Genomic DNA, 26,348 nt, shown 5'->3' with positions numbered 1-26,348 from the left:
CTGATTACATACTTCTGGTTACAAATGAGGTGTGTAGTTGACCAGTCAGTTAGTAATCTAGTGTTCATAACTCTGAGGTTCTACTGTATTTTAAAGACAGTCTCTACATAACTCTCCATACTGTCCCCACTGCCACTAAATTTTGCTTATGAAGCAAAGGTCCTTTACAGCACAAAGGTTCATGCAGATTCTTTCCATAGACTGCTTCCATAGAGTGACAAAGAAGCCAAAGAAAGTGAACACAAGTTTACTTTAATTTTGGCTCATGGGTTTTCCCTGATTGAACTCTCATCTCATGCATGTAAACCCTGCACTGCTGCTTACCATGACCAACAAAATGACCAACCAGATAAAAGTCACAATAATCACAGAAAACAGACAACTGGAATAGGCCACCTGTCCAAAATATTGTGATAGTGGCCCCAGTTAGAAGAAGAATTGTTCACCTAATACAGGTAAATGTATTAGGATAGATCCAGACTCCTAGTTATGCTGCTGATACACAATTTAGCAGCTAAATTAGAAAAATAAAAATTCAGAAACCTCAAGAGTCTCTGTCTCGTGAGCCAACACTTCAATTTCTCATTGTAGCCCCAATACATTCATTTCTTAATTTTCATGCACCTCAAGCTTTTGATAGTCCTAATAAGGACATAAAACAGAGTGGACTCTTGGAACCATTACACAAAGTCTTGCCAGAATGGTTTGATGTCCAAAGCATCCACACATTCCGTCTTTATATAACTGGGGTGAGGGTAAGATAGGCAATCAGTGAATCAATCATATTATCAAGAATCAAACTTAAGTTATATAGGTCAAAGAACTTATTTCCAAACTCTCTCTCAAATTCTGTATATTGTATACTTTTATAAAGATGGGAGGGTTTGACTTCTTTCTCTAAAATGAAGTCAGTTAGTAAATGCTTCTCATCAGTATTTTTCAGTGGAGCTGTTCAAGGACTGAGATTGTGTCTTAGAATTTTACTCTTTTATTGCCCTGTTCTAGAGATGGAAAAGATGAACAAACAGTTTATGAAAAAAGAAAAGGAGTATTTGTGGCACCTTAGAGACTAACAAATTTATTAGAGCATAAGCTTTCGTGAGCTACAGCTCACTTCATCGGATGCATTTGGTGGAACTTTTTTTTTTTTTCCACCAAATGCATCCGATGAAGTGAGCTGTAGCTCACGAAAGCTTATGCTCTAATAAATTTGTTAGTCTCTAAGGTGCCACAAGTACTCCTTTTCTTTTTGCGAATACAGACTAACACGGCTGCTACTCTGAAAACAGTTTATGACTGTCTGAGATCTAGCACAGTTTGATCCTTCTGGATTGCGAAATTGCAGACTTATACTATTTAGTTGCTTTGTTCCTTTGGTCATTTTTAACACAAAACTCATATTGTGACATATTGTGCAGCTGCTCTTTGTTTAGTTAGACTTCATTTTCAAAATTCATGTACAATTGCTACGTCACACAAGCAGCTTCAAAAATATTCAACTTTTTCTGTATGGTCTGTCCCTGATGTTTCTATGTTGACTGCTTTTAATCCTTTCCCTAGGAAAGAGGCATTTTAAAGTTTTTTTTTTTTTATCTTCATTGCTGCTTGAAAAATATGACCTAAGAAGTCTTGAAGTGCCTTGTTGTCATTTGACACTAATGGAATTAGACACAAGGAATTAGAATTCATTTTATTTCAGGGACTTTTTCAAACATCCTAATAACTGGATTGTGTTATTAAAACAATCGCATTTAAAACAATTTGAGAAGGATTATTACATTCAGAAAAAAGAAAAGCAGTGCTTGTGGCACTTTAGAGACTAACACATTTATTATTAGTTTCTAAGGTGCCACAAGTACTCCTTTTCTTTTTGCGAATACAGACTAACACGACTGCCACCCTAAAACCTGTTGTTATATTCAGGTGCATGACCTTCAAAATACATTCCTTCTCAGTCTCTGACAATTATTCTGAATTTCTTATTCCTTGCAGTTCATTTTGATAGTAAGATAATGCATACAGTAAATAAGGATTAATTTTTTTCTTTGACGTTCATTGGATGGTGAAGGACTTTATCTTGCACCATTTTGTGTCTTACAATCACCTAAGGGAAGTGACTCCTCCCACCCCCTTAACTTATATAGTAAGTGTATCTTTGGCAGCTGCAGGGGGTAAAGATTCTCCTGACTTATTTCTATTCATCTGTTGATCTTTTTGGTTATTTTTTGTTTCTTCATTATGGAGACTACCCCCTGAGCTTTACAGCCTCTAGCAGTTTGGATCTATAATAGATTTACCTGTAATTCTTGATCTATGAAGGTAATAGAATAACTTTATACCAGCTCCCACCAATTACTGATTTAGGGTTATGCTCCTGCCTTATTTTCTTTTGATCACAAAGGAAGTGTCAGGCAGGTGCTCTATTACGCAGAGCACTCTCTACTGAGGGTTCTAAGTTCTTTGTACTTTTTAATTCATTTCCAGAACTGTGGGTTCATGCCACAGTGTGATATTCAGAAACTGATTAACAAGCTAAAATACAACTTAAAACCCTCAGCAGCAACTACCTACAGTACAAAGAACAAATCACAGATAATGATTTTATTCTCCCTGCATGCTAGCTGCTTATGTATTCTTCCCTGCATCCTGAGACAGTCAGCGGTGTTAGAAAATGTTACAGTTCTTGACAGTCCATGTCACATGTCTGTTTTCCCCTTAGTTAAGGAATGAATATGTACTAAAGTGCTTTTTCTGTGTGAACCACATCAGTACATTACAGAAACAAAAGGTTCTAGGTCGGGGGGGACCCTCATTCTAAATACAAAAATTTAGATTCTTGCTTATAATCTAAGTGAAACAAAGAATCAAGAGAAATATGTTTTCTCTCTTGTCTTTTTTCTCTTTTGTACAAAAATAAAAATAAAAGTGCAGTCAAATAGAAAATAAATGCAGTAGATGCAAGCTGAGTTGAGGCAGGCTGTTAGTGATAATGTGCAAATGTGTGTCTTAGCAGTTCATCTGCAGATGGTCGCAACTTGGCCTCGATAAAAATCCGCTTGAGGAAATCCCGACCATGGTCCGAGACATGAGGTGGCAGCTGTGGATTGGTTGGCTGGGTGGCAATTTTAAAGATGGCAGCCATTGCTTCATACTCTGCCCAAGGGGGTTTCTCAGTGAGCATTTCTACCACTGTACAACCTATGCTCCTGAAACAGAGGTGAAAGTAAAAGAGCAGGTTACAAACAGAATGATGTTCTCCCCCGTGGAAACAAAAACTACAACATGGAAGCTTACTGAAATGCCACAAATGGAAGACTGTTGCCCACACAACCTTGCAACTCAATTCAATTGAAAAAAACAGACTTTTATCAAGTCTATAATTACGCACTTTATTTGACGGTCATGCTAGCTATTGCAAATCACAACTTATGTCCTGCTCCACATGTCAGCTAACGTGAATGCAATTATTTCAGTGGCAGATGTTTATGTGACTTGCTCATGTGACCGTGGAATCCACCTTGTGCCTATAATTTTCCACAAACTGAGACTGAGAACTTTGTTTGGACAGTAACGTTCCACCCACATTGGAGAGGGTATAAAAGACCCTTGGAAACATCTCCATTAGGTCTTCATGTCCTGCTTCATTTTTCTGGACTGAATTTCTAACAAGGAAGCTCTAAACAAGGATTCATAATCCCCAAGCTATTTGGGTAACTTCCAGATAGACTTTTTCAAACTAGCAGTTTATTCCATCACTGATATAAGAATTTATGCATATCCTCAACCATTTTAAACTACTTTTTTTCTCTTAAAAATAAATCTTTAGATTTTAGCCACCAAAGGACTGGCAACAGCGTGATTAGTGGGTAAGATCTGAGTTATATATTGATCTGGCGATGTGGCTGATCTTGAGAGACCAGAAGAACCCTGTTTGATGAAATTGGTTTTCAATAACCACTCATCATAAAGTATAGTGTCTAGGTGGTAAAATAAGTGCTGGAAGGCCTAAAGAGACTGCATTTTTTACTTCTTGTTAACCAGTGTGGTGAGACAGAAGTTTACTTTTGTTACTGGCTTGGTATATCTTATGATAGAATAACCATCAGTTTGGGGGTGAGTCTGCCCTATTTCTCAGCAGTTTGTCCTAAATCTGGCATCCTCAGCTGTGACCCACTGACACATGGTGAGTTTATCTAGACAGCAGGTTAATTTCTTACTTGAAAAATAAGATTTACAAATGCTAGAACCAGCAATCTGAATTTCTGGGCCAACTCCACAGTTTAGTGGCAGTGCTATCAGACAGTGGTATTAAAATTATTCTTATGGAGAAATCCCTAAGTCAGAGATCCCTGTCCCTCCTCGCTCTGGCTTTAAGGTTGCTGCAGTGGGAGCATTTTAGAGAAATATACTCCTCCTGTAAGCAGCGGACACACTGTGAGTATCCATCAGAGACAGGCACTGTGTCCTTACATGAAGTGCATCTTTTAAACTCAGGAGAGCTTGGCATTTTCAGAGTCTAACTTAAGTCACAGGACAATAAAAGAAAAAGGGAGAAAGGGAACTCCCAAGTGGGTTTTGTTTTTTTTAAAAGGGAAAGTCTAAACCTAAGAATAAACAATGAACTAACTAACTACTGGGGACTAAACTGAAGTAATAACTATTTCGAATTCTTTTCTAGGTAATTTTGTGACACTGCCGTTGGAGCTCTGTCTGCAGCTGAGGACGGCTGAGAAGGAACCGAGGGGGGTTGGGACACACGAGCAGTAAATGAAGTGCCAACGACATCGCGAAAAAGCTACTGCGCATGGGCATCCCAACCAGGCACTGCTACCAAAAATCTCTGATCGGCGGCGCCAGGACGCACTGGCACCTGAAGTGGAGCACCCACAGGGACAGCACTCAAAGAAGAATTATTCTCATTCTTGTAAGACGGTGATATTTCACTGTGTGTTCTGTGTCCCAAGAATTCTGATGGCAAATGGGACACTATATAAATAAAATTATTAATTTTGAGACCTTTTGAGTATCAACCATCCAGAGTATAATGCACTTGCAAATAGCTGTGTCATTTCACTCAAAGAGCTCTTCAAATCACAATGCTCCCTTAGTTCTACTGCTCTGAATGCTGCAATTTCTTTTTTTAAATAAAATCTTCAGTATAAAATATGTTGGTGTTATATTTTGCATGATAGCTATGTAAACTCAACATGTAATCCATCCTGTTAACATATGGTAGAGACCTTCAGGTATATAAGGGAGCAGAAGGAAGAAACAAAACTAAAACAAAATTAGCCTCTTCCCCTCTCAACACTGTAGTACTCATGATATAGTTTGGGCAAATACTACTTAGGTAACTTTCATTAATCACTGAACTGAATTAACTGTGACATTTTCCTATGTTAGTGCCCCTCTAGTATTTACAAGTATGCCAGATAGGCCTAACTTCATGTGAGCTTGATCCACAGTGTACTCTTGTGGTCCTAAGTCAGTCAGCACAGTCGCTGATATACAAAAAACAATCTGTTTAGTGTTAACTGATCCCCGCCCCAATATATTCTTCATTGTCTACATAGCTTGTTTTCACCTTGGGCAATCAGAAACATATAATGAGAGTGCTCATGCTTAAAATAATGAAAATTTATATTTTGCAGTGAAACCATCTCCTCTGGGGTAGCGTGTAGCTGTCTTTCATTAGAATAGCTCTTTGACATACCAGATATCTGCTTTTCTTCCATACCCTTCTCCACTGATAACTTCAGGACTCATCCAGTATGGAGTCCCCATGACAGACTTCATTCCCGTGCCAGAGAGACAGATAGTCTGAAGTCGCTTGCTGGCACCGAAATCACCTAGCTTCACATTGCCTGCTGAATCCCGCAGAATATTTGCTCCTGGAAGAAAAAGAAAAATCTCTGCTTTATATTCAGTAAAAGCCCATCAACTGCATGAAAGTGAATCACACACATTTGGTTTAACTGATGCATTATAACAACAGCCCAGTATATTACATGGCACAGAACTTGCCCCTTGCCTCAGAACTGTTCTCTAGAATCTGAGCTTTCATTTTAAAAATTATTTCTAGCCCCTATGGTTGGAGAAAAAACCTCAGAAATGTGAACCAAATGTAACCGATGCAATGTCATCTACCTGCATCTGCAGAGAGTCTGAAAATTATAGTCCTGAGGCATAACCTGCCCTATTTGTCTCACTCAAGTCTCTGTGGACGCCACAATTCCACAGCTGCATAATTTGGCATATTTCCAAAATGCCATGGAATTCATCATTTTGCTGCAGCCCAGCAACCAACATTGTGTGTGTGTCCCTAGGCTGCCTGCACTACCTCTTGCTCAGCAGCTTTGCTCATAAGGGGACATGTGACTTGAATTACAGTGCATGATCCCTCAGAGTTCGCTGGAGTCAGGTAACAGAAAGTTGGGGAGCCAGAGCTAGAATCCAGCTTGCATCTAAGGACCAGAGGAGATGGACGCGTAGTTTGATAAGCTAGGAAACAAGAGACTAGGTCAACTAAGGAGGTGAACTGCTAAAGCTAGCTGCTTCCAACTTTCCTGACTCTTATGAGAAAAAGGAGGATCTGAGCTGAGTTCTCTGGTTAACATCCTGGGAGCTGAGGCCCAGGTAGCGAAACGGGGCCACCCAGAGAACATAATAAAATCCCACCACTGACAATCACGAATGAATTTTACATTAAAGACTATTTTCCACTCCGAGCCATAGCTGTGTGTGATGGGGATGGGGACAAGAGACGATTTCATGGCCTTAGAATAAAGTGATGTTGCTGCAGAATTTAAGAGTTCTTGCTGTGGAATATATGGGGCCTGATTCTAATCTTAAATGAAGTTATATTTGAATTAATTTAATGAACAAAAATAAAGTCAAAATCTGGAGGGCAGAATATTAGGGGCACCTCTGTCATCTGAGAGTTTGCGGGTTGTTTCCATATCCTTCAAAAATTGACCAATTTGGAAAAAAAAAAAGGGCTAGATTAACTCAGAGTTCTCAACCTTTTCCATTATCAGAGTGCTCTAGGGGTCTCCATTCCTCTAACTAGGACTACCTATCCACCCCATTTAGCAATATAAAAATGGCAGGGTGGCCACAACTCCCCGACACTGATTTGCAACCCCCTGGGAATTATGGAGGTCCTTTCTATGAACTTTCTGAGAAAGTTATTGACTTGCCAAATCTATTTTATAATTAAGAATAAATAAAAGGGAACTGAGTGGGTAAGAAAGAAGCGAAGTAAGGAAGGAAAGTGCCAAGAGCACTCAGAAAATCTCTTCATATCATGTTCAAACTGAATGACATACTTTTAGGTTTACAAATTTATTTAACTTGGTATAAGCATGACAGACTAAATATGTCACCTTGAAATTTACAAAAAATTATATTGACATATAAACAGGAAAATAATGTAGCAATTTTAGCAGCTACGATAGGTTATATCCACCAGATTTAATCACGCTCGCTAAGGGTTTCAACATTGTGTTCTCTGGATTGTTGCTCATAAACAAATGTTTTGAAAAGACCTGATACTAAAACAGTCATATACACCCCTATTAGTATCCCATTACTCACTAAAACATTTTTTTTCTCAGTTTGCAACATTGGCAATTTTCAGGTTTGAAAAACATTACAAAGACTGGACTATTGACGTAAATCCTGATGGAACAACTTGAAGTTAAGCCAATATTCTGGCATCACAAATTTAGCAGTGACCCTTTAATTTTATTGCAATCATTTCCCTTTGGTTTATGAAGCTTCAAATGTTTCAAGGTCATGTTGCTTATTTGGAGTAGAGAAAACAGAACTCGCATCTCTTCTTTAATTACCTTTAATATCTCTATGTACAATCATATTACTGTGCAAATAGTAAACTCCCTCCAAAATCTGCCGTGTGTATTTTCGGGTCACATTCTCTGTGAGTGCTCCATATGCTTTTAACTGGTCCTTAATGGAACCCTGTGGCCAAAAAGAAAAAGTATTAATAATTATAGCATTTTAAGAATGATAGAATAATTTATATTTTAACCATTATTAAAAAATAACTGGATTGTATGAAGTTTGTACCAGAAATTTAGAGATGCAAGGCTCTACGACTTCTCTGGATCAGCTTAATTCACATTAGCAGTTATATCTCTAGCTAAACTAAATGATTCAGTCTTTACCAGGAGCATAACGATACACAGAAATGTTATCGGACAATGAATTTTAAAAATATCAAACAGTTTAAATGTTGCTGAGCTGCTGTATGGGTAATACAGTAGAGTATTTTCCTTCTAAGCATGATTTTTTAGAGATTTACTAGTTACGTGATGATGCTGTGTTTGGCACTGTACATGACACAGCCATTGACTGTACCCAATCTATCTTACACTCTGAGACACAACAAATGGAGAAAACGATCTGGACAACCCAGAGCATGACATTTAAAAAATGTTATTTAATAAGTTTTAGGTCTCAATAAAACAACAGGCAGAAACTTGGCATAAAAAAAAGTCTCAGCCTACAACTGATGTTTTTCTAAACATCTTAATACAATTTGGGTTGGCCATTTTAAATTACACACGTTTTATGGTTTAAAAGGAACAGTATCAAGACAAAAACCCAAAACTATACAGATCTTTAAAACTGCATATTTTGATACTCTGTCCTCCAGATCTCAGAAAATCTTACAAGTCTCTAAAATGAGATCCTCGTCTCATCTAAAATCCTAATTTTTCTTCTGTGCAGCCTTATCACAACAAACTAGAATGCAGCAATTACTTATGAACATTTAGGGATACATGAATATATACTATACTCAGGTCTGCTTGTTCTATTTTGTGAATAAGTGAAAATCTGCAGTTTTCAAAAAGCAAAATATTTCCATAAAGGAGTAGGCAGAAGGAGGGACAGTACAACACACGCCTCTGTGCCAACAAAAAGACAGCCACAAGATCTAATTTTCAACTTATCTCTGGCTATTATTAACTAGTTTTTGCCCTCAGAACATCTTTGACTGGTTGACGCAGTGACCTAGTAATAGTGCCCAATGCACTAAGAGAGAGACCTAAACCTTACAACTCGAGCTTGATCTCTCTCTCTCCCCCCAAGTCAACAGGAGTCCTATGTATGGCTACTGTGATACTCCCTTCATAGACTTGCTAATTGGTTCGAGAGTCAGCTGTGTATATTCCTCATCTGTTAGAAGCATCTCTAGAATAAGGTCAAGCTGGAGGTGGATGCAAACTTAAAAAGGAATGTTAAACTTGAGATACATGATTAAAAGTTCTTAAAAGAAAAAGCTCACAGAACTGTTTTTAAAAGACATTTGTTGCAAGAAGTAGTCAGCCAGAAGCACACAAATATTGTGCTCTCTAAATTATTCTAATTCTGAATGAATAAGCAATTAATACAGTAGGCAAAACTCAAATAATGTTATAATGCAGTTGTGTCTGTCTTTGGTTAACCATTTATCATCAGACATTTCCTTAACATCTGTGTGCGCTCCTGCAAATCTTATCCATTTAGATCATTCGTTCTCAAACTTTTGTATTGGTGACCCCTTTCACACAGTAAGCCTCTGAGTGCGACCCCCCCTCATAAATTAAAAACAAATTTAACACTATTATAAATGCTGAAGGTGAAGCGGGGTTTGGGGGTGGAGGCTGAGAGCTTGCAACCCTCCCTCTCCCCGTAATAACCTTGTGACCCCCTGCGGGGTCATGACCGTCTGTTTGAGAACCCCTGATTTAGATTGTCGGTACACATTCTGTAGAAATGATTGCCTGCAGTGAGCTCTCTTGCTTACCCCTGGCATGTATTCCATGAATATAGAGAGTGTTCTTTCGGGTGGATCCCTCAAGCAGCCATAATACTGAACAATTCTTTCATGCAGCAGGTTTTTCAACAGCTGAATCTCACATTCAAGTGCATTTACCTCCTGAAAAGAAAATATTCAGTAAAGCTTACTATAGTTGAGACAAATGATCTCACACAACTTTTAGACTTCTGTTAACAAGACTGACTTTATGAGGGTTTACTCTGCAGTTTGTGTAAAGTTAACATCTTCTTGTTAGAAAAGATCAGCAGAAGAGGGAGAGCAGATCTACAGCATAATCTGAGAAATGTTTGACTTCTATAAATTCTTTAGGGATATTTTCCAGTTATTTCAGTTTCTTTTGATTTCAAGAATCATTCTCAATCTCATATACTCAGAAACTAGAACCTGTCAGGTACTTTATTTTAAAATGTTGATGAATTCAAGAGCTGTACTGTAATATTATGTTACAAATTTTCAATTGGATGAAAAATTCTCAAATTAAGTCTTTCTTCGGGTATCACTGGAATTAGTTCATAAAAGCTTATCTCAAGTTAAGCAACACATTTATAAATCTAAACTATAGTTCCCAATTAATTACATATTTTAGTTTTGCTTTTCCTCCCAGATATATATTTTATTTTATTATTTATTTTTATAGCATGGAAGTGGTTAAAGGTGAAAAAGCCATTTATTCCCTGCTGTAAATTTCCCTATACAAGTTCATTAAAAAATAGGCAAGATTTAGAATTTTGAGCATTCCAGAGATTCCATATGGAAGCCTTTCATCAAAACTTGGTATTTATCCATCACAGACCACTTGATGTTGCCATGGGTGTGTTACAAGAAGTAAGGGCAAGTTTGGGTATCTTCTGAAAGGTAACTAATGCAAAAATGGCATCATGTGGTTCCATGTTTATTGTCTCTATGATTTCCAGAGCAAATTGTTTATTTTTACAATAATTTGTTTTTAAAGCATCAGCACTAAAAACTACAGCTGCAAGTCAATCTTTGTTTTGTCTAGCTCCTATGCCATCAGCAGTAATAGAGTTTACAGCTGGAAGTCAGCCAGTTAATTCTGCAGATGATGCATGAGCCGGAATGGAATCCAGCCCACTCTCCCCACAACTGTACTGACTATGGAATCTTAATGAATGAAAGGAAGAATTTATTTTTGTCAGTAAAATTGGCAGCTACAACTTGGAATACAAACAACGAGCAGATCTGGCAGTAACATGGTGCCGTTTTTACATTGTCTCTTTTCTGACTAACTGTATTTAAAGAAGGACAAGTTCAGATTAGACATATGGAAATACTACCTGTCAACAAAAGCACTAAAACAATGATCTTGGGAGAGCAATATAGGGGACCAATTATAGTAGGTTCATTGGCATTGGACTTTACCCATAATGTCAATTTGTACATAACTGCAGTCATATCCATTAAACAGTGTTCTTCATCAAAACATTCTCTATTGGTTTCATTATAAAAAAAAGCTAATGTACGCTAGGTTCCTATATTTTTCACTTTACTACTTAAAGTAATATTTCTGTAGAATGTACCTTCCATGTTAGATTATGGTTTAGCTTTATAGCCTCAGGCTGTGTTGAATTTGATAATACATGTTAGTTTCAGAGAGATGTATTTAAAAATGAAATTATGTGCTACTTACCACTATAATCATTAAACCGAGTTATGAAGATTTTAATGAAACAGAATGTCTTTCTGTCGTATAGACTCATAGAAGTATATGTCCTCAAACATTCATAAAATTAAGTGAAAGCAAAAAGCAACATCAGTTTAGACCACACAGAAAACCACTCTTACAGTGATCCCTTTACAAATATTTCTTTCAGGGTCTCTTACCTTGCTTGTCTCTGGACTGTCAGGGTCAAATTGAACTTGTTTAACAGCCAATTCTCTTCCGGTGTCAGCATCATAACATAGATATACTCTGCCAAAAGCACCCTGACCCAGCAGCTTGCCAAGTCTCCAGTTAGTTGGAGCTCGTGGTGCTGAAAATAGAAGTATGTTTTGTTTTTAGAATGAGTTTGTTATTCAGTTGTTCAAGAAAAACTGGAACACAAAAATAAACTCTTGAAAAAATACTTTTTTAATTTTAAATCTCCATGTAAAAAGCACGGATTTATAAAATTTCCTCTAAATAGAAAATGTGATCTTGTCAGCTACCTAATAATCTATATTTTATCCATAAAAATACATCCAAACACATAAGTACAAGATACGCACATCTGAGGTACTTACTAAAGTACCTGAAAAGGAGACTAAAATACATTTCATCACCCAATTATTTTAAGAGTACCCTTTAAAAACAAGTCATGATCTACAGCAACTACAAAGCATACATAGCTAGTATAAACACACACACCCAACCACCATACTAATTAAGTCCCCTGTTTATCAAAACAAAAAAATTAAGCCCATAGCAGCAAGAGTAAATAAAGTTATCATTTGACTGGTAAGCATCTTACTACTTCAGGTCCAGATGTATACTAACATTATTAAATGTTAAGAAAATTAGCGATTAGTTATAATCTAATGCAAGTTATAATTATAATGTAATACTGTAATAATATTATGGATATGCCTTTAATAACATGCATTTTAGTAATTTTGTTGGTTCTGATGTATTATATATTTAACAAGATTTTTTAAAATTTTCCTTTGAAGACCGTAACGTGCCTTTTTAACTTACAGCGGCTAGGTGGGCTGATGTCCATTACTGACAAGGTAGGATTGTCTATGTCACTTCCCCTTCTTCTCATTCGGTTCTCCTCATACTCTGGAGTAAAGGTGCTGCTCCCACTGCTTGTACTCAGGGAGTGATCGGTGGGGCTGAAACTGACTGGAGACCGGAAGCTGTTCCCCTGGGTCCTTCTAGCCCTTGGAAAAGTTTTACGACCTGTAATGATGCACAAAGACTACCTATAATACTGTACCATGAAGAATAAGTACTAAACAATATGTGTCTGTATACTGCATGAAGTGTGCACTGAAAACATAACAATTCAAATCTTCCATAGAATATGATGAAATGATAATGAAAGTTACTGGTTTAGCCTGCTGAGAGGGAAAGTGTGCAGAATCCCTACATGCAGAGCTCAGACTTAAACTAGCTTAATGATTTAGTCCAAGACTGGCTAGCTGGGAGCAGTATGTAAGTAACATCTGCAATTCCTGCAAACAGTTTCATAATTAAGTGACTCTTTCTACTAGTGGTTTGAAGAAAATGGAGACAAGATCCAAAGGGAACAATACTTCTATCTTCATTGCTATGAGAGGCTATATGTATTCCTGGAAAACAGACCAAAGATACACTAGAGTTCTAATGGCCCATCTAGTGAGGAATCCTCACACAGAGGGTGTTTAAGTTCAGATGAAGATGAAAGATAGTCCATAATGGACACTATGGGAATTACCTGCCTGTAGAAGTTTCTTCCTAGCTCCCATCAGTTAGTGGTTGACATACCCTGAAGCATGGATTCCCTCTCCTCTTTTTTCCTCTATCTAATGTAACTCATTATCCAAATGTCTAATCTTGTTTTGAAATACAATACCTTCCAGCAATTAGTTCCACAGGTTAATTATGCATTAAATTAACAAGTATTTTTGAGTTTTAAATTTATTGCTTTTCAATTTCATGACATATCCTTCTCCTCTTATTATGAGAATCAGTAAACAGGAGCAACAATTTAGCTACTTTATGCTATTCTAGATTGAGTAACAGCGAAGTCTATTCTGGGTAGTAAAGGATCACAATTACTCATGGCTTTCATTATATGTTCTGTATAGTTTGCGCATAGGCTTTTGGCAGAGATGATTTCCATGTACAGCTGCTCCCATGATTCCCTAATACTCTAATCTACATCTTCACAGGAGCTGGGATAGCTCAGCAGCATTGAAAAATCAGGCTACTTTAATTTAGGTGCCTTGTGGTAGGGTGGTGCCCCACCGCCAGGCAAGATTGGGCTACAACAGGCCAGAGCAGCTGTGTGGAACGGTAGCCAAACAAACAGAGAGGGCCTGTGGGGGAGCCAATCAGTGCAGCGCAGAGGGCAGCCAATCGGGGCCAGGCTAGACCCTATATAAAGGCTGCCCAGAGGAGGAGCAGGGACTTTCTCCCAGACCTTCAGAGGGGAAGGTCTGTCTCCTGAGCTAAGGAGACCAGCACCTCTGATAGCGCAGTGCTGGGCAGGGGCCAGAGGAGAGCTCCAGCTCAATACCTGTCAGACTGCAGGCCCTGACCAGAAAGGCCTAGAGGGTTCAAGGGGTCAGAGGAGAAGTGACCCAGGGAGGACGGACAGATGAGGGGAGAGAAGGAGGGTGGAGAGGCTGCCACTAGAGGGTCCCTGGGTTTAGACCCAGAGCAGTGGGTGGGCCTGGGTCTCTCTCCCCCTGGCCCCTTGTACTGCACCTGGCTGTGGAGGAGTAGCCGTGACAAACTGCAACTGGCACTTAAGCAGAGGGGCTAGACTTTGGGGGTTATGGTTGGCCACTGCGGCAGAGGCAAGCTGGAAGACTGCTGTTAAAACCCCCCGCCCGGAAGGGGGTAAAGATGGACTAAGGCGCACTGTCTGAGAGCAGTGACCAGAAGTGGACGTCACCCATCAGGGAGCAACGCGGCTCAGGATACGAACAGGACACCACTGCCAGAGGGTGCCCTGCAGAGGACAGTGCTAATTCCCAGATGTGCCAGCGGGAAGCGCTGCAGTGGTGAGTCCCGACCCCATCACGTGCCTAAACACAGATTTGTGACTAACTTTAAGCATGCTTTACATTTATTTCAGAGACAACACCTGTTTGCTTCTCCAACATCTTCTGATTATATTGGTTAACTCTTTCAACTCTTTTTTTTTTGAAAAAAGAATAAATATTGAAAATGGTAGTGTCCCATACTCACCATCATTGTAATCTTGGTGGTGATATGAAATATGATACCTTCGGGGATAAGTCCCGCCTTTTCCAAATTTCTCAAATATTGGGATATCATAGTCTATGGGGAACAAAAAGAAAATATTACCATACATTGCAAAATTAAACACATGAGGAAAAATTCATAAAACCAAATTTTAATTGGTCTTGCATCACAAGTTTTTAAAAAAGCAACCCTACACTTAACCCTGAAGTGAACTCTTGTATAAAGAGATTTGTAAATTGGAAGGCTGTGCATATAAAAATCAGCAAATTAACATTCAGCCTACTAATCATGTTTTAGTCCCTATAAATGGTAAAACAATAAAAAAATAAATTTAATTAGATATCGCATCCACTCAAACATGCTACCATCTGTTTAAGCAGGCACAAGATTACAGTAACAGCAGAACAGAAAATTGTCTTAATAGATTTTTTTTTTTCCCTTCAATTGGCAAGTAAGCTTTTCATATAAAAACCTATCTGGAGTGACAGCATTGTTTATGTAGGAATTTTCTGCCTGAAATGTTAAAAGCAATCTCCTGTTTATGCTGAATGGAAAAAAGATTCATGGCACTTTCTGTAAAAATATCTAAGGCATCTACAGACTTCATGTGTATGGAAACACTGCATCTCGGTTCATGTAACATTCAACACATAAGAAGGGTTTGTCCTAGCATCCGTAGCTAAACCCCTCCCTCACTGGTGTATTCAATTGTCTGCCACCCACTACCCCATAGGTCACTGCATGATTCCTATCATAAGCAGGGCTGGTTGCACCACCTATTAAGGTTGTCCAATACTTCTCATAAGAGCCTGTTTTTCAGTTTTGTACCTTGCCAAACTTTAACCATTTGAGCTGACATTTTCTATGCTGGTTGTCTGCCTCAGGCTCAATTTGTCTGGAAAACTTCTGCCAAAAGGGTTTAGATGTTTCTGAGAATGATGCTTGGAAAATGTATATATTTTGACCTTGTTAAAAAATTCTGGTGACTTTCTTTGAAATGCTCAAACACCTGCATGCTTTGGAGCCAGTTCCTGAAATTTGGCAAGGAGTAGGAGTGGCCTTTGTTTCAAGCATGTGTTTTTTGCCATCTGTTAAAAAGCCCACTCAAATCTGGCTAAATTATAAACCTTTACAAAAAATTTTTTTTCACATACTCAGTTTAAACTTGCTAGCTTAAAATCTCCAAAGATTGCATCCTCACTGAGCATGCTCCAGCCTCATCTCCTAACACTGACCAGACTACACATGCGTCATCCTCACGGATTGACTGATTATGCTCCAACCCAGAGCTACAAAGGCTGGGTATAGAAACTGAGAGCAAGTAGCTGGTCTCTCCTATGCTCTCAACTCTCCTGTTGGCACTCAGGCAGTGTGAAGGAGTAGGCTGTCTCATTCGAATGTAGAAGGGACAAAAACCGGACCATGAGGGAGAGACAGGAGTAGATTGGAACAAGTGGCCTGATGAGACAGGGATTGGCGGTGGAGAAACTGTGACTGGGAGTTGGAGAGGGGACAGACTGGGAATTGGGAGCTGGGACAGAGTTGGTGAGGGAACAGGAGAGGGGTAGAAGGAGGAGCTGGTAGCCAGTTGCCTGAGTAGGGAACACTGAGATTAGACGAGGAGCTGGGGAGACTGGGACATGGAGCCAAGGAGGAGGTGGGGTCGAGAGGCTGAAATTGGATGAGGAGCCCAGGGAGAGAGACTTGGAGCCAGAGGTGGGGAAGGAGAAAGATGCAGACTGTATGAGGAGCCAGGGAAGGACAATGATGGGGGCTGTCTGGGCAATAAGACTGATGACAAGGAGCTGGGACAGGAAAGGAGGAACTGGAGCTGACTGAGCAAGGAGACTGGAATCAGAAGCCAGGAGTGGGGAAGAGTCAGCACTAGGACAGGTTGGAAGGAATGGGGCAGAAAAGGTCAAGCTTTGAGGAAGTAGGCCAACAAAGGACATTCTCTTCTAGAGCCTGGAATGGAACCCAAGATTCTCGAGTCTCTCAGTTTCTGCTGTCAGCAAATACTTGTGAACCCCACTGCCAAGTATGTGTCATCTTCCATTAGTGCTGCTCCACACAGAGGATGACAACCTAATACTGCATTATTTACTCTGTTAGCTCAAGTGGCTAAGATGTGGTGATCTAAAAGTTCAATATGATGCCACCTGATGGAATTAAAGTGTAATTTCCTAAGTTTTTTTTAAAAACCAAATCTTTAAAACTTCAGATTGCAGAGTCAAGCACACAAAAGTTAAGAAATGCCAGAATTCAGGTTGCCTGTGCAACCTTAATTAAGCCCCCTTGTGTGTATGCATTATGACAGTCTTTAATCATCATACTTTTTTTTTTTTCATAGGACCCCTGCCTCATTCAGTACATCTGATGGACCTACTGTGGGGACAAATTAGGGATGTGTAACGAAGCAGGCTGTTGGACTCTGCCTCATTTGTTGTAGAAGTTGAAAGGTCTGCAGTGACTGAGATAGGAAGATCCCATGGTTAAACCAGTTGAATGCTACCCCAGAAAATTTGATTCTATCGTTGTCTGTGCCACAGAGTTCCTGTCTGATGCTAACCAAGTCACTTAAACCAAGCTTTTCACAGGTGGGCACTGATTGTCATTTTCCAGGTGTCTGCCTTCAGACTCTGGGGTCTGATTTGCAGAAGTTCCAAACACTCACAACTGCAATTGAAGTCAACTGGAGTTGTGCTTCAATATAAAAACTACTACATAATACTAGCTATTCTGAAAAATCAGGTCCAGGCATCTCTAATTTTGGGTGCCTAATTTGAGAATACTTTTAATCTTAATCTGTGCTTCAGCTCCCCACGTGTAAAATGGGGATATCTTGTCACCTCACAGCAGTTTTGTGAAGATTAATTAATAGATGTTTGAAGCACCTGGATACCTGAAAACCTCTGACAAAATTAATAATCCTGCCTTTGCAGAAGGGTTTGAATAGTGTGCAAGTAAGATATAGGACCACATACTGAACAAAAAGGATCAAACAAAATATTGAATAGTTGCCCATTAATTGAGCATTATCTATTCTGTGCATTGAATGAGGCATGGGACATGTGGAAAAAATACTGAAATAAAGGCTCAGACAAGTTAAATAAATCACCAAAGGTTACATAACTATTCACTGGCAAACCGGAACTATGGTCCAGGTCTGACTCCTAGTCCTGTGCCACCAGACAAAGGTGTCTCTCTTGCTTTTGGATGAAAGGCAAGAATTATCTTATCCTGTGACCCAGAAATCCCTTGGTGCCCACTGGCAGACAGCGCAGAGGGTTTCACAGGGATCCCTGGGTATTTGTATAATAATTCACCAAAGAGTGGTATGTGAGGTCTCTATTGAGAGCCAGTAGCCACTGGTCATTATAATCAATGCAAAATGTCTGTACTAATTGGATAATACTTTAGGAGTTAGATATCTATACTGAAAATTATGTTCTTAAGGCCTTGGAATTAAGGGAGGTCACCAGGTGGTGACACACCATGGAAATGTTCCTTTCAGGCAGGAGGTAACAGACACCTATCGCCCGATTTGGCCATTTGTGTATTATATGCCTGAAATATGTACCTGTATGTATATGTATACTGAGCCAGGTGCTAGTTAAGAGACTGCAAAATTTACAAGAGAAGAAATCTATAGGAAGGAACAAACAGAAGGGGGAATATTCTGTTTATGAATAAAGACAAAAGACTGGTCTGGTCTATCTTGGAAGTCCAAAAGGGACACACTGAATTCTTCACCTAGGAAGCAAACTGACAGCATGCTTGTCTCTTGTCTCATGAAAAGAAGGGCATAGCCAGCTAGGCTGTAAAGCACTGCAAAGATTTTGGGTGAGCAATACTCTACAAGACATGAGTATCTTGTTAAGTTTAGGCTCTACAACGTGTGATTTTATTTCATTTGTAATAATTTGTTTTCAATACTACTTGATTCTCTATGCTTTGTTAAATAAACTTATATTTGATTTCACTATAAACAAATCTAAGCGCTGTGTTAAGCACAGCACTGATCTGCAGTGAAACTGGTAAGCTGAGGTGTTGAGTCTTTGGAAGCAGCAAATCTGAATATGGAGAGTGTCCAGCAGATGAGAGGATGTACTGTAGAGATGCTTGAAGGGTTGGGGTGTGCCAACCACTGATCTGTAAAGGGACAGCGGGGCCTGTGAGGTCTAGAGGAGAGTGCTTGTATGGCCATGGCTGGTAGAGTTGGGGCACTGAGCCATGGCAAACACAAACAAAGTTTCCTCACACTAAGGGAAGGTGATAGCGAGATGCCTCAATACCTTAGGTACCCCAAGGAAGCATCACATATACTATGTACATGCATCCTGAGACATGCTACTTACAGCTGGATGTATCTGGTAAGACTAAATGGCCCCAGTAGATTTACCTACCTGAAAACTCCTGGTGGTTATCTGGATAGCTCTGGGCTCGTGGCATCCGAGATTTGGGGTAGCTATCTCTAGAAGCGCAAGACAACATTTTAGATGCTCTGTTACTGGAGAGTCAGAGTAGTCAGGCAAGCACTTAAGTTTTATTGTTTTATAATTGTTGAATTATACAGTAAAGTATGTGCTATCTTAGACATGAACGGGACTCAACTTTGAAATACCAAAGCTTGTAGATATCAATTACAATGGATCGATCTTGCTTGGTATAGGGAGGAAACTAATGGCACTGCTCACTAGTACAGTCTCTTAGTAGACACAGCAGTGCCAATGAAGCCACACAGGTACTCATGCGTTGCACCTTCATGGATAAACAAAATCAAAACATCAGTTACAGGATATTAATTTAGCAAGAATTTTTGTAGCCTATTTAAATATTTTTTTGCCAAAGAAATGCAGAGAGTCTTGCAACACTCTGATTTCCTTTTTCCTTCTGTGAAGCTCAAGTAATTTCATAAACTTTAAAAAGCAATTTTATTAAGGGGTTTTTCATGTGGTCAAATTTCTTACCTAGAAATTTGTCTTTATGTAACTCCCAGCCACCAAACAGGAATGGATGGGATTCCAGTCAGACAGAACAACCAATTGCAGTAGAGCACTTCCATAACCATACCACCCCAGCATCTTCCTTTTCCAGATAAGAATTTCTCTAGTAGGCAACAGAAGCAGAAATGGAGACACAAGCCTAAACCCCTGCTAGGAGTCCTTGAACAAAGTAAGAGGCAAACTATATGAGGATGACAAGAGGGTCTCTGGATTGGTTGAGGCAAGTCAAAAAATTTCTATGCAAGAAATGTTCGTAGGATACTTTCAGTCTACCAATCAAGGTTACATTGGTTTTCTTAGAAAAAATAAAAAGTTAGGCAAAAAATGAAGGCTGTTAATTAATCGCAGTTAACTCGTGTGATTTAACTCAAAAAATTAATCACACTGTTAAACAGAATACCAATTGAAATTTATTAAATATTTTGGGTGTTCACTACATTTTCAAATATATCTATTTCAATTACAACACAGAATACGAAGTGTACAGTGCTTACTTTATATTTTATTACAAATATTTGCACTGTAAAAATTTTTCAATTAACCTCATACCAGTATTGTAGTGCAATCTCTATCATGAAACTGCAACTTACAAATGTAGTTTTGTTACATAACTGCACTCAAACAAAAGAATCTAACATTTTAGAGCCTACAAGCCCGCTCAGTCCTACTTCTTATTCAGCCAATCGCTAAAAAAAAAGTTTAAATTTACAGTAGATAATGTTGTGCCCACTTCTTGTTTACAATATCACCTGAAAGTGAGAATAGGCATTCGCATGGTACTTTTGTAGCTGGCGTTGCACGGTATTTACGTGCCAGATATGCTAAACATTCGTATGCCCCTTCATGCTTCTGTGCTGATGAGGTTCGTTAAAAAAATAATGCGTTAATTAAATTTGTGACTGAACCCTCTGGGGGAGAATTGTATATCTGTTGCTTTGTTTTACCCACATTCTGCCATATATTTCTTGTTATAGCAATCTCTGATGATGACCCAGCACATGTTTGTTTTTAAGAATATTTTCACTGCAAATTTGACAAAATGTAAAGAAGATAGCTACAGCACTCAACGCAAGGTTTAAGAATCTGAAGTCTCTTCCAAAATCTGAGAGGGATGAGGGGGTGGAGCATGTTTTCAGAAGTTTTAAAAGAACACTTTGATGCGGAAACTACAGAACCCAAACCACCAAAAGAGAAAATCAACCTTCTGCTAGTGGCATCTGGCTCAGAAGGTGGTGATTATGAACATGCGTCAGTTTGCACTGCTTTGGATAGTTATCGAGCAGAACCCATCATTAGCATGGATGCATGTCTTCTGGAATGGTGGTTGAAGCATGAAGGGACATATGAATCTTTAGCGCATCTGGCATGTAAATATCTTGTGACACTGGCTACAACAGTGCCATGCAAATGCCAGTTCTCACTTTCAGGTGATATTGTAAACAAAAAGCAGGTAGGATCATCTTCTGCAAATGTAAACAAACTTGTTTGTCTGATTGGCTGACCAAGAAGTAGGACTGATTGGACTTGCAGGCTCTAAAGTTTTACATTGTTTGTTTTGTTTTTGAATGCAGGGGTTTTTTTGTACATAATTCTAAATTTGTAAGTTCAACTTTCATGATAAAGCGATTGAAACCTCATACTGATATGACGTTAATTGAAAAATACTATTTTTGTTTTTCAGTGTAAATATTTGTAATCAAAAAAAGTGAGCACTGTATACTTTGTATTCTATTGTAATTGAAATCAATATTTGAAAATGATTTTTTTAATCGTGTGATTAATCATGATTTTTTAATCACTTGACAGCCCAATAAAAACCCTAAATCAAGTGCATAACATTTTACACACCAGCTACAAAATGGATATTTCAAGCATTGATGCAATCTCTCTGTACCATATATACATTTTCTTATCTGTAAAAGGGGATAACAATTATCTCGGAGGTATTTGAGAGTAATATTTGTAAAAAGAAAAGGAGACTAACAAATTTATTTGAGCATAAGCTTTCATGATGAGGATAAGCATCCGATGAAGTGAGCTGTAGCTCACGAAAGCTTATGCTCAAATAAATGTTAGTCTCTAAGGTGCCACAAGTACTCCTTTTCTTTTTGCGAATACAGAGTAACACTCCGCTACTAGTCTGAAACCTAAAATATTTGTGAAACACTGATTCTCAGATGAAAAGTTGCTATAGAAAGCTATTTTCTTCTACGGAAATCTAGTACTCTTATTAGAAAACAAAAGCTATGAGGGTATGTTTTTGAGGAATGAAGATCTACGATTCAAGTTTTCCTGAGAAGTCTGAAGCTTCTTGAAACAACTTCTTAAACATGGTATAAATAGCTATAGAACGACTAATCTTCCCTTCCACTGGAAAGAATAGTAATTTCTCTCTCCTTTTCTAATTGGATAAGCATAACTAAATGAATTCATCCAGTAAGCAATCATTTGCCCTTAAGTATTTCCAAGCTTCTGGAAAGTTCATATCTCAAAAGTTTTCTAAGACCCTTTTGTGATACTTCGATATGAAATTGTAAGCTAATTGTCTTTCCCAAAAAATAGACAAGAGATGAATGCCTTAACTCTGAAGGCTAACACTACTAAAAGTTTAAACAATGAGGAGTCCTTGTGGCACCTTAGACTAACCAATTTATTTAGGTATCCATGGGCTATAATCTACTTCATCATATGCATCCGATGAAGTGGGTTATAGCCCACAAAAGCTTATGCCCAAATAAATTTGTTAGTCTTTAAGGTGCCACAAGGATTCCTCATTGTTTTTGCTGATACAGGCTAACACAGCTACCCCTCTGAAACTTAAAGTTTGTGGTCTACAATGTATCTGACCTTCAACTCCAAGATAACCATATTCAGTATGCCACTGATATCATGCTAGATTTCACAGTGACTCATGCCCATTGCTGTGCAAATATTTTAACTCATGGGACTACAGTCTAGTCTAGCATAGCATGTGTTCCTGGACACAACAGTTTTTCCCTACTGGTATAAACATTTGAGAAGCAGAGATAGATCAGAAGCTCTTGTTATTGCCATTCTCTGTCCTATGCTCCATAAGCACAAAACAAGCTGGGAGTGGATCTCTTTCCCCACACTTTTTACCTTTTTCTAGCCCTGCATTGCTAGTTCAGGAAAGGAGTGCTGTTGATGTTTTGACAGTAAGAACAGATTAGAGGAAGAAGTTCCTGGGGTGCTTTGGAGATAGGAGGCTAGTCTTTTGCCACTTTTGGCTCTTGTCAGAGTGGAACAGGAAGAGTAAGACTTTTGAATGGATATTTATAACTCCATGAGCACTTCAATCATCAACAGTTAATTACTGGCATGATCACAGAATGTTACAGCAAATTAAATTACAAGACAACACAAAGGGAAAGCATGGACATGTTTCATTTCTGATGACAAGGCAGAAATTTTGCACCATGTGCTGGGTTGAAGAATTTTATTTGAGTTATGGTGTTTACCCACACCTTTAACCATCACCCAAAATTTAAGTATATTAGGGGTTTTTTAATGTATCATTTAAAGTTTTGATTCAAACTTCCAATTTCAAATAGATTAATTTTTACTTTCCCACAAAAGAAAATAAACGCCCTCTCCACAACCATATAGTGACACCCTCTCAGATCATCCTTCAGTTTCCAGCCCCTCCACATATGGCTCCCCGATTATTTTAAATGCCGGAAAAAAATGGACTTTGCAGCATGCGTGGAAGGTAAGTCCTTCCACAATGATGTCTTTATCAAATAAGGAAAGGAGACACAAGGAATTTACCTCAACTCTTACTGGCTGTTCTGCCAGTCTGACTGGTTCAACATGGGAACAACCATCCATTTCAGGTTGGTGGATCTGTGGTTCATAAATGTGTACTAATAATTTTAATTAACTCCACACCTCCAAATATTAGACAAGAGTGGCGCAAAATGACAAAACCTAAGCAAATTTAAAACCAAACCAAGATAAGTTGACTGTATCTGCTTGTTTCTCCTGTACAATGATTTCTTTCAGAACAGAAAATATTCAACTTTTTTTTAAAAAAAAAACATCAAATAAGAAGTCAGTCAGTTCATCTGGGAAACGTTCAAATTTTGTTTTATAATATTTGGGCATGTAGGTGGAACTGAAATGTTCAGTAAAATATGTGCCAACAATATAATCTTATGTTTTGAATGGATCTTTATCTGCAATGACTATACACAACTATCATTCACCTTCCCGTTTACGTTTGACTGTTTGCACTGATTTATCATCTGTGCAGTAATAAGCACGGTGCTGGATAACCCATTAGTAGAATGAAAGTTTCTTGCAGATTATGCCAAATTCTAAAGTGTATGTTTAATGGAGCTGTTCATGGCTTTGGAATACACTCAATTTACAAACAAGACAATGATGTCCAAATTTACAATAAATCTGTGTGCAACAAAAAGCAACAAGTCCAGAAACTGATGTTTTAAAGTTCATGCATCTTCAAAAATAACAGGCTGATATGGCACTCTTCTCTTCTGAGCCAGTAAGCAGTTAAATCCCAATAAGTTATATTGTTGTTGCTTTTGTGTGCGTGTTTGAAAAAAGTACACCTAGAAATTGTTGCTGAAGGTTGAGTTACCATGTTCTGTGGTCAGTACTTTCAAGCAATCTAGCAGAAAGAAGTGCTGAATGTAAGTAGTTCTTACCCATCTAAAGGACTGTCAAGTGAGGGGCAGCTTCCTGAGCCAGAGTTTTCAGGACTGCTCAAGGACAATGGATCCAGCATCTAGTAAGTAACCATAAGAGAGGGACTGAACATTTTTTATTGTTGATGGTTCTTTGCATCACATTTTATAGCTCAAAAACCCTAACAGTGATCATAAAAATCAGCAGTTATAACTGATGTGGCTGAAGTCATACTGTATGGAGTCCTGCTTGTTGAAAAGCACTCTGGTGCTCTTCTCCCACCTAATACAAACACATTGTTTGTATTTATGTATTTAATTTACAGTGTTTAGGAAATAGTAAATTATAGCAATTATGTTAAAAGAAATGTATGTAGTACACACACAGAGGAAGTATTTGCAACACCTATATTAGATTAACAAAATTGCTTGGTCTATCTCAGGCTGAAATTTTTTGGAAAATATGAGCAAAAAAATTAAGCTACTAAAAGTAGTTAGCTGTGGCAATGTTTCAAAAAATTTTGTTTTTTAAAGAAATGACTTCAGGAGAAGGAACTTGAAATTTGGAAAGGAGATGGTTATGGGGTCAGAGGTGTGTCTTTTGCTGTGTCTGTGAGAATCCAGATTACATGCCCTTTTGAGTTGCTGGTCCAGAGAGGATAACAGTCTACTACTTCTACCAGCTAAGTGAGTTATTCCTATAGCTTAAATGGTAGAGGCACATGCTATAGAGCTGAAGGTCCTAGGTTTAAACACTGATGACTCATGCAGGTGGTTGTTACAGTTGCATGTGCTATAAATATTTTACGTTTTGGAGTGTTCATACATGCAATCCTTGGTCTCTAATTCTCTCTGAGCATTTGTGTACTTGAAGTATCTGAGAGGCATCAACTGACTTTATGCAGGCCAACGGTAATGATTATTATGTACAGAAATGGGCTGGATCGGATCAGAGGATTGGTAGGCAATGTTGTCCAGAGGACAGAGCCCAGCACTGAGGATCCGGAGATATAAGTTCTACTCCCAGTTCAGACACTGACTTGCTGTGCAACTGACAAGTCACTTTCACACTATGCCTCTCATCTCATTGTAAATGCTTCATTGTAAGTACTGACTCTTACTACTTGTGAGTATAAAGTCTTCCTGTAGGGGGTCTGATCTCAAATGGGGCAATAAGGCACCACTGTAATAAGGATAAATAATAATGGCCCAGATGCAAAAAGCACTACATATCCCATTTTCAATCCTCCGTGCTATTCAGACCCCATCCACCTTTTCCATCAGTATCCAGATAGGATATGGATATTCAGAGAGAGAGAGAGAGAGAGAGAGAGAGAGAGAGAGAGAGAGCAGGAATTCTTGTAGATTCTATTATTCAACTATTCCACCAGAATGAAGCTAACAGGCAGATCAGAGGGACAGAATGACACACCTCTGTGCACCTGCCAGAAGAAGGTGGTAATACTTACTAGGTTTATAGTACTTTACTTTACTTAAACCATTATAGAAACATTAACTGAAAAGCTGATAGGTGGTAATTGGTAGGTCAGTCAGTCACCATGCCCACACTGACATTTAATCAAGTGAAAATGGAAAAAAAAAATATTTACTTGATCCATGCTTTCTGGAATGAACTCGCCTTCACTATTGATACTAGTGAATGATCCATTTCGTACCACCTGGTGCAGCTCATCTGGAATGTATCCCGGGGGAGGTGAACTCCGATCACGTGTATTAGAGCCTTTAAAGGAAAAAAAAGGGCAGTTTATTGGAGAACAGTTTGCTTGGACTGGAGATTAAAAACAATTCTCTCCTGCAAAAAAGCTTACTATGGTATTTTCTTTCTTTTTGTAAAATACAAAGTTTGCTTCTACATCCACCATGATTTATTTCACAATTTTTAAAAGCTGACTGTT

The 26,348-nt window shown here is 38.5% G+C and overlaps 1 protein-coding gene across 5 annotated transcripts in view; it reads right to left on the bottom strand.

The window, feature by feature from the left end:
* Window positions 1-2,232: 2,232 nt before the first annotated feature.
* MAP3K2 (mitogen-activated protein kinase kinase kinase 2) overlaps window positions 2,233-26,348 on the bottom strand; it is a 91,433-nt gene continuing 67,317 nt past the window's right edge. For all 5 annotated transcript variants that reach the window (XM_043504893.1, XM_043504896.1, XM_043504895.1 and 2 more), the window contains 10 exons: window positions 26,043-26,173; window positions 24,454-24,533; window positions 19,166-19,233; window positions 14,742-14,834; window positions 12,537-12,743; window positions 11,687-11,835; window positions 9,812-9,943; window positions 7,851-7,980; window positions 5,714-5,891; window positions 2,233-3,206 (listed from right to left, as the gene is read on the bottom strand). In XM_043504893.1, coding sequence (XP_043360828.1) covers window positions 2,981-3,206; window positions 5,714-5,891; window positions 7,851-7,980; window positions 9,812-9,943; window positions 11,687-11,835; window positions 12,537-12,743; window positions 14,742-14,834; window positions 19,166-19,233; window positions 24,454-24,533; window positions 26,043-26,173 — 1,394 coding nt within the window. In that variant the 3' untranslated portion in view covers window positions 2,233-2,980. The remainder of the gene's footprint in view (window positions 3,207-5,713; window positions 5,892-7,850; window positions 7,981-9,811; window positions 9,944-11,686; window positions 11,836-12,536; window positions 12,744-14,741; window positions 14,835-19,165; window positions 19,234-24,453; window positions 24,534-26,042; window positions 26,174-26,348) is intronic.

Source organism: Dermochelys coriacea, chromosome 11 (genome assembly GCF_009764565.3).
Source record: "Dermochelys coriacea isolate rDerCor1 chromosome 11, rDerCor1.pri.v4, whole genome shotgun sequence".
Classification (NCBI taxonomy): Eukaryota; Metazoa; Chordata; order Testudines; family Dermochelyidae; genus Dermochelys; species Dermochelys coriacea.
The sequence above is the reverse complement of the archived record's forward strand: the minus strand, read 5'-3'. Positions and strand labels throughout refer to the sequence as shown.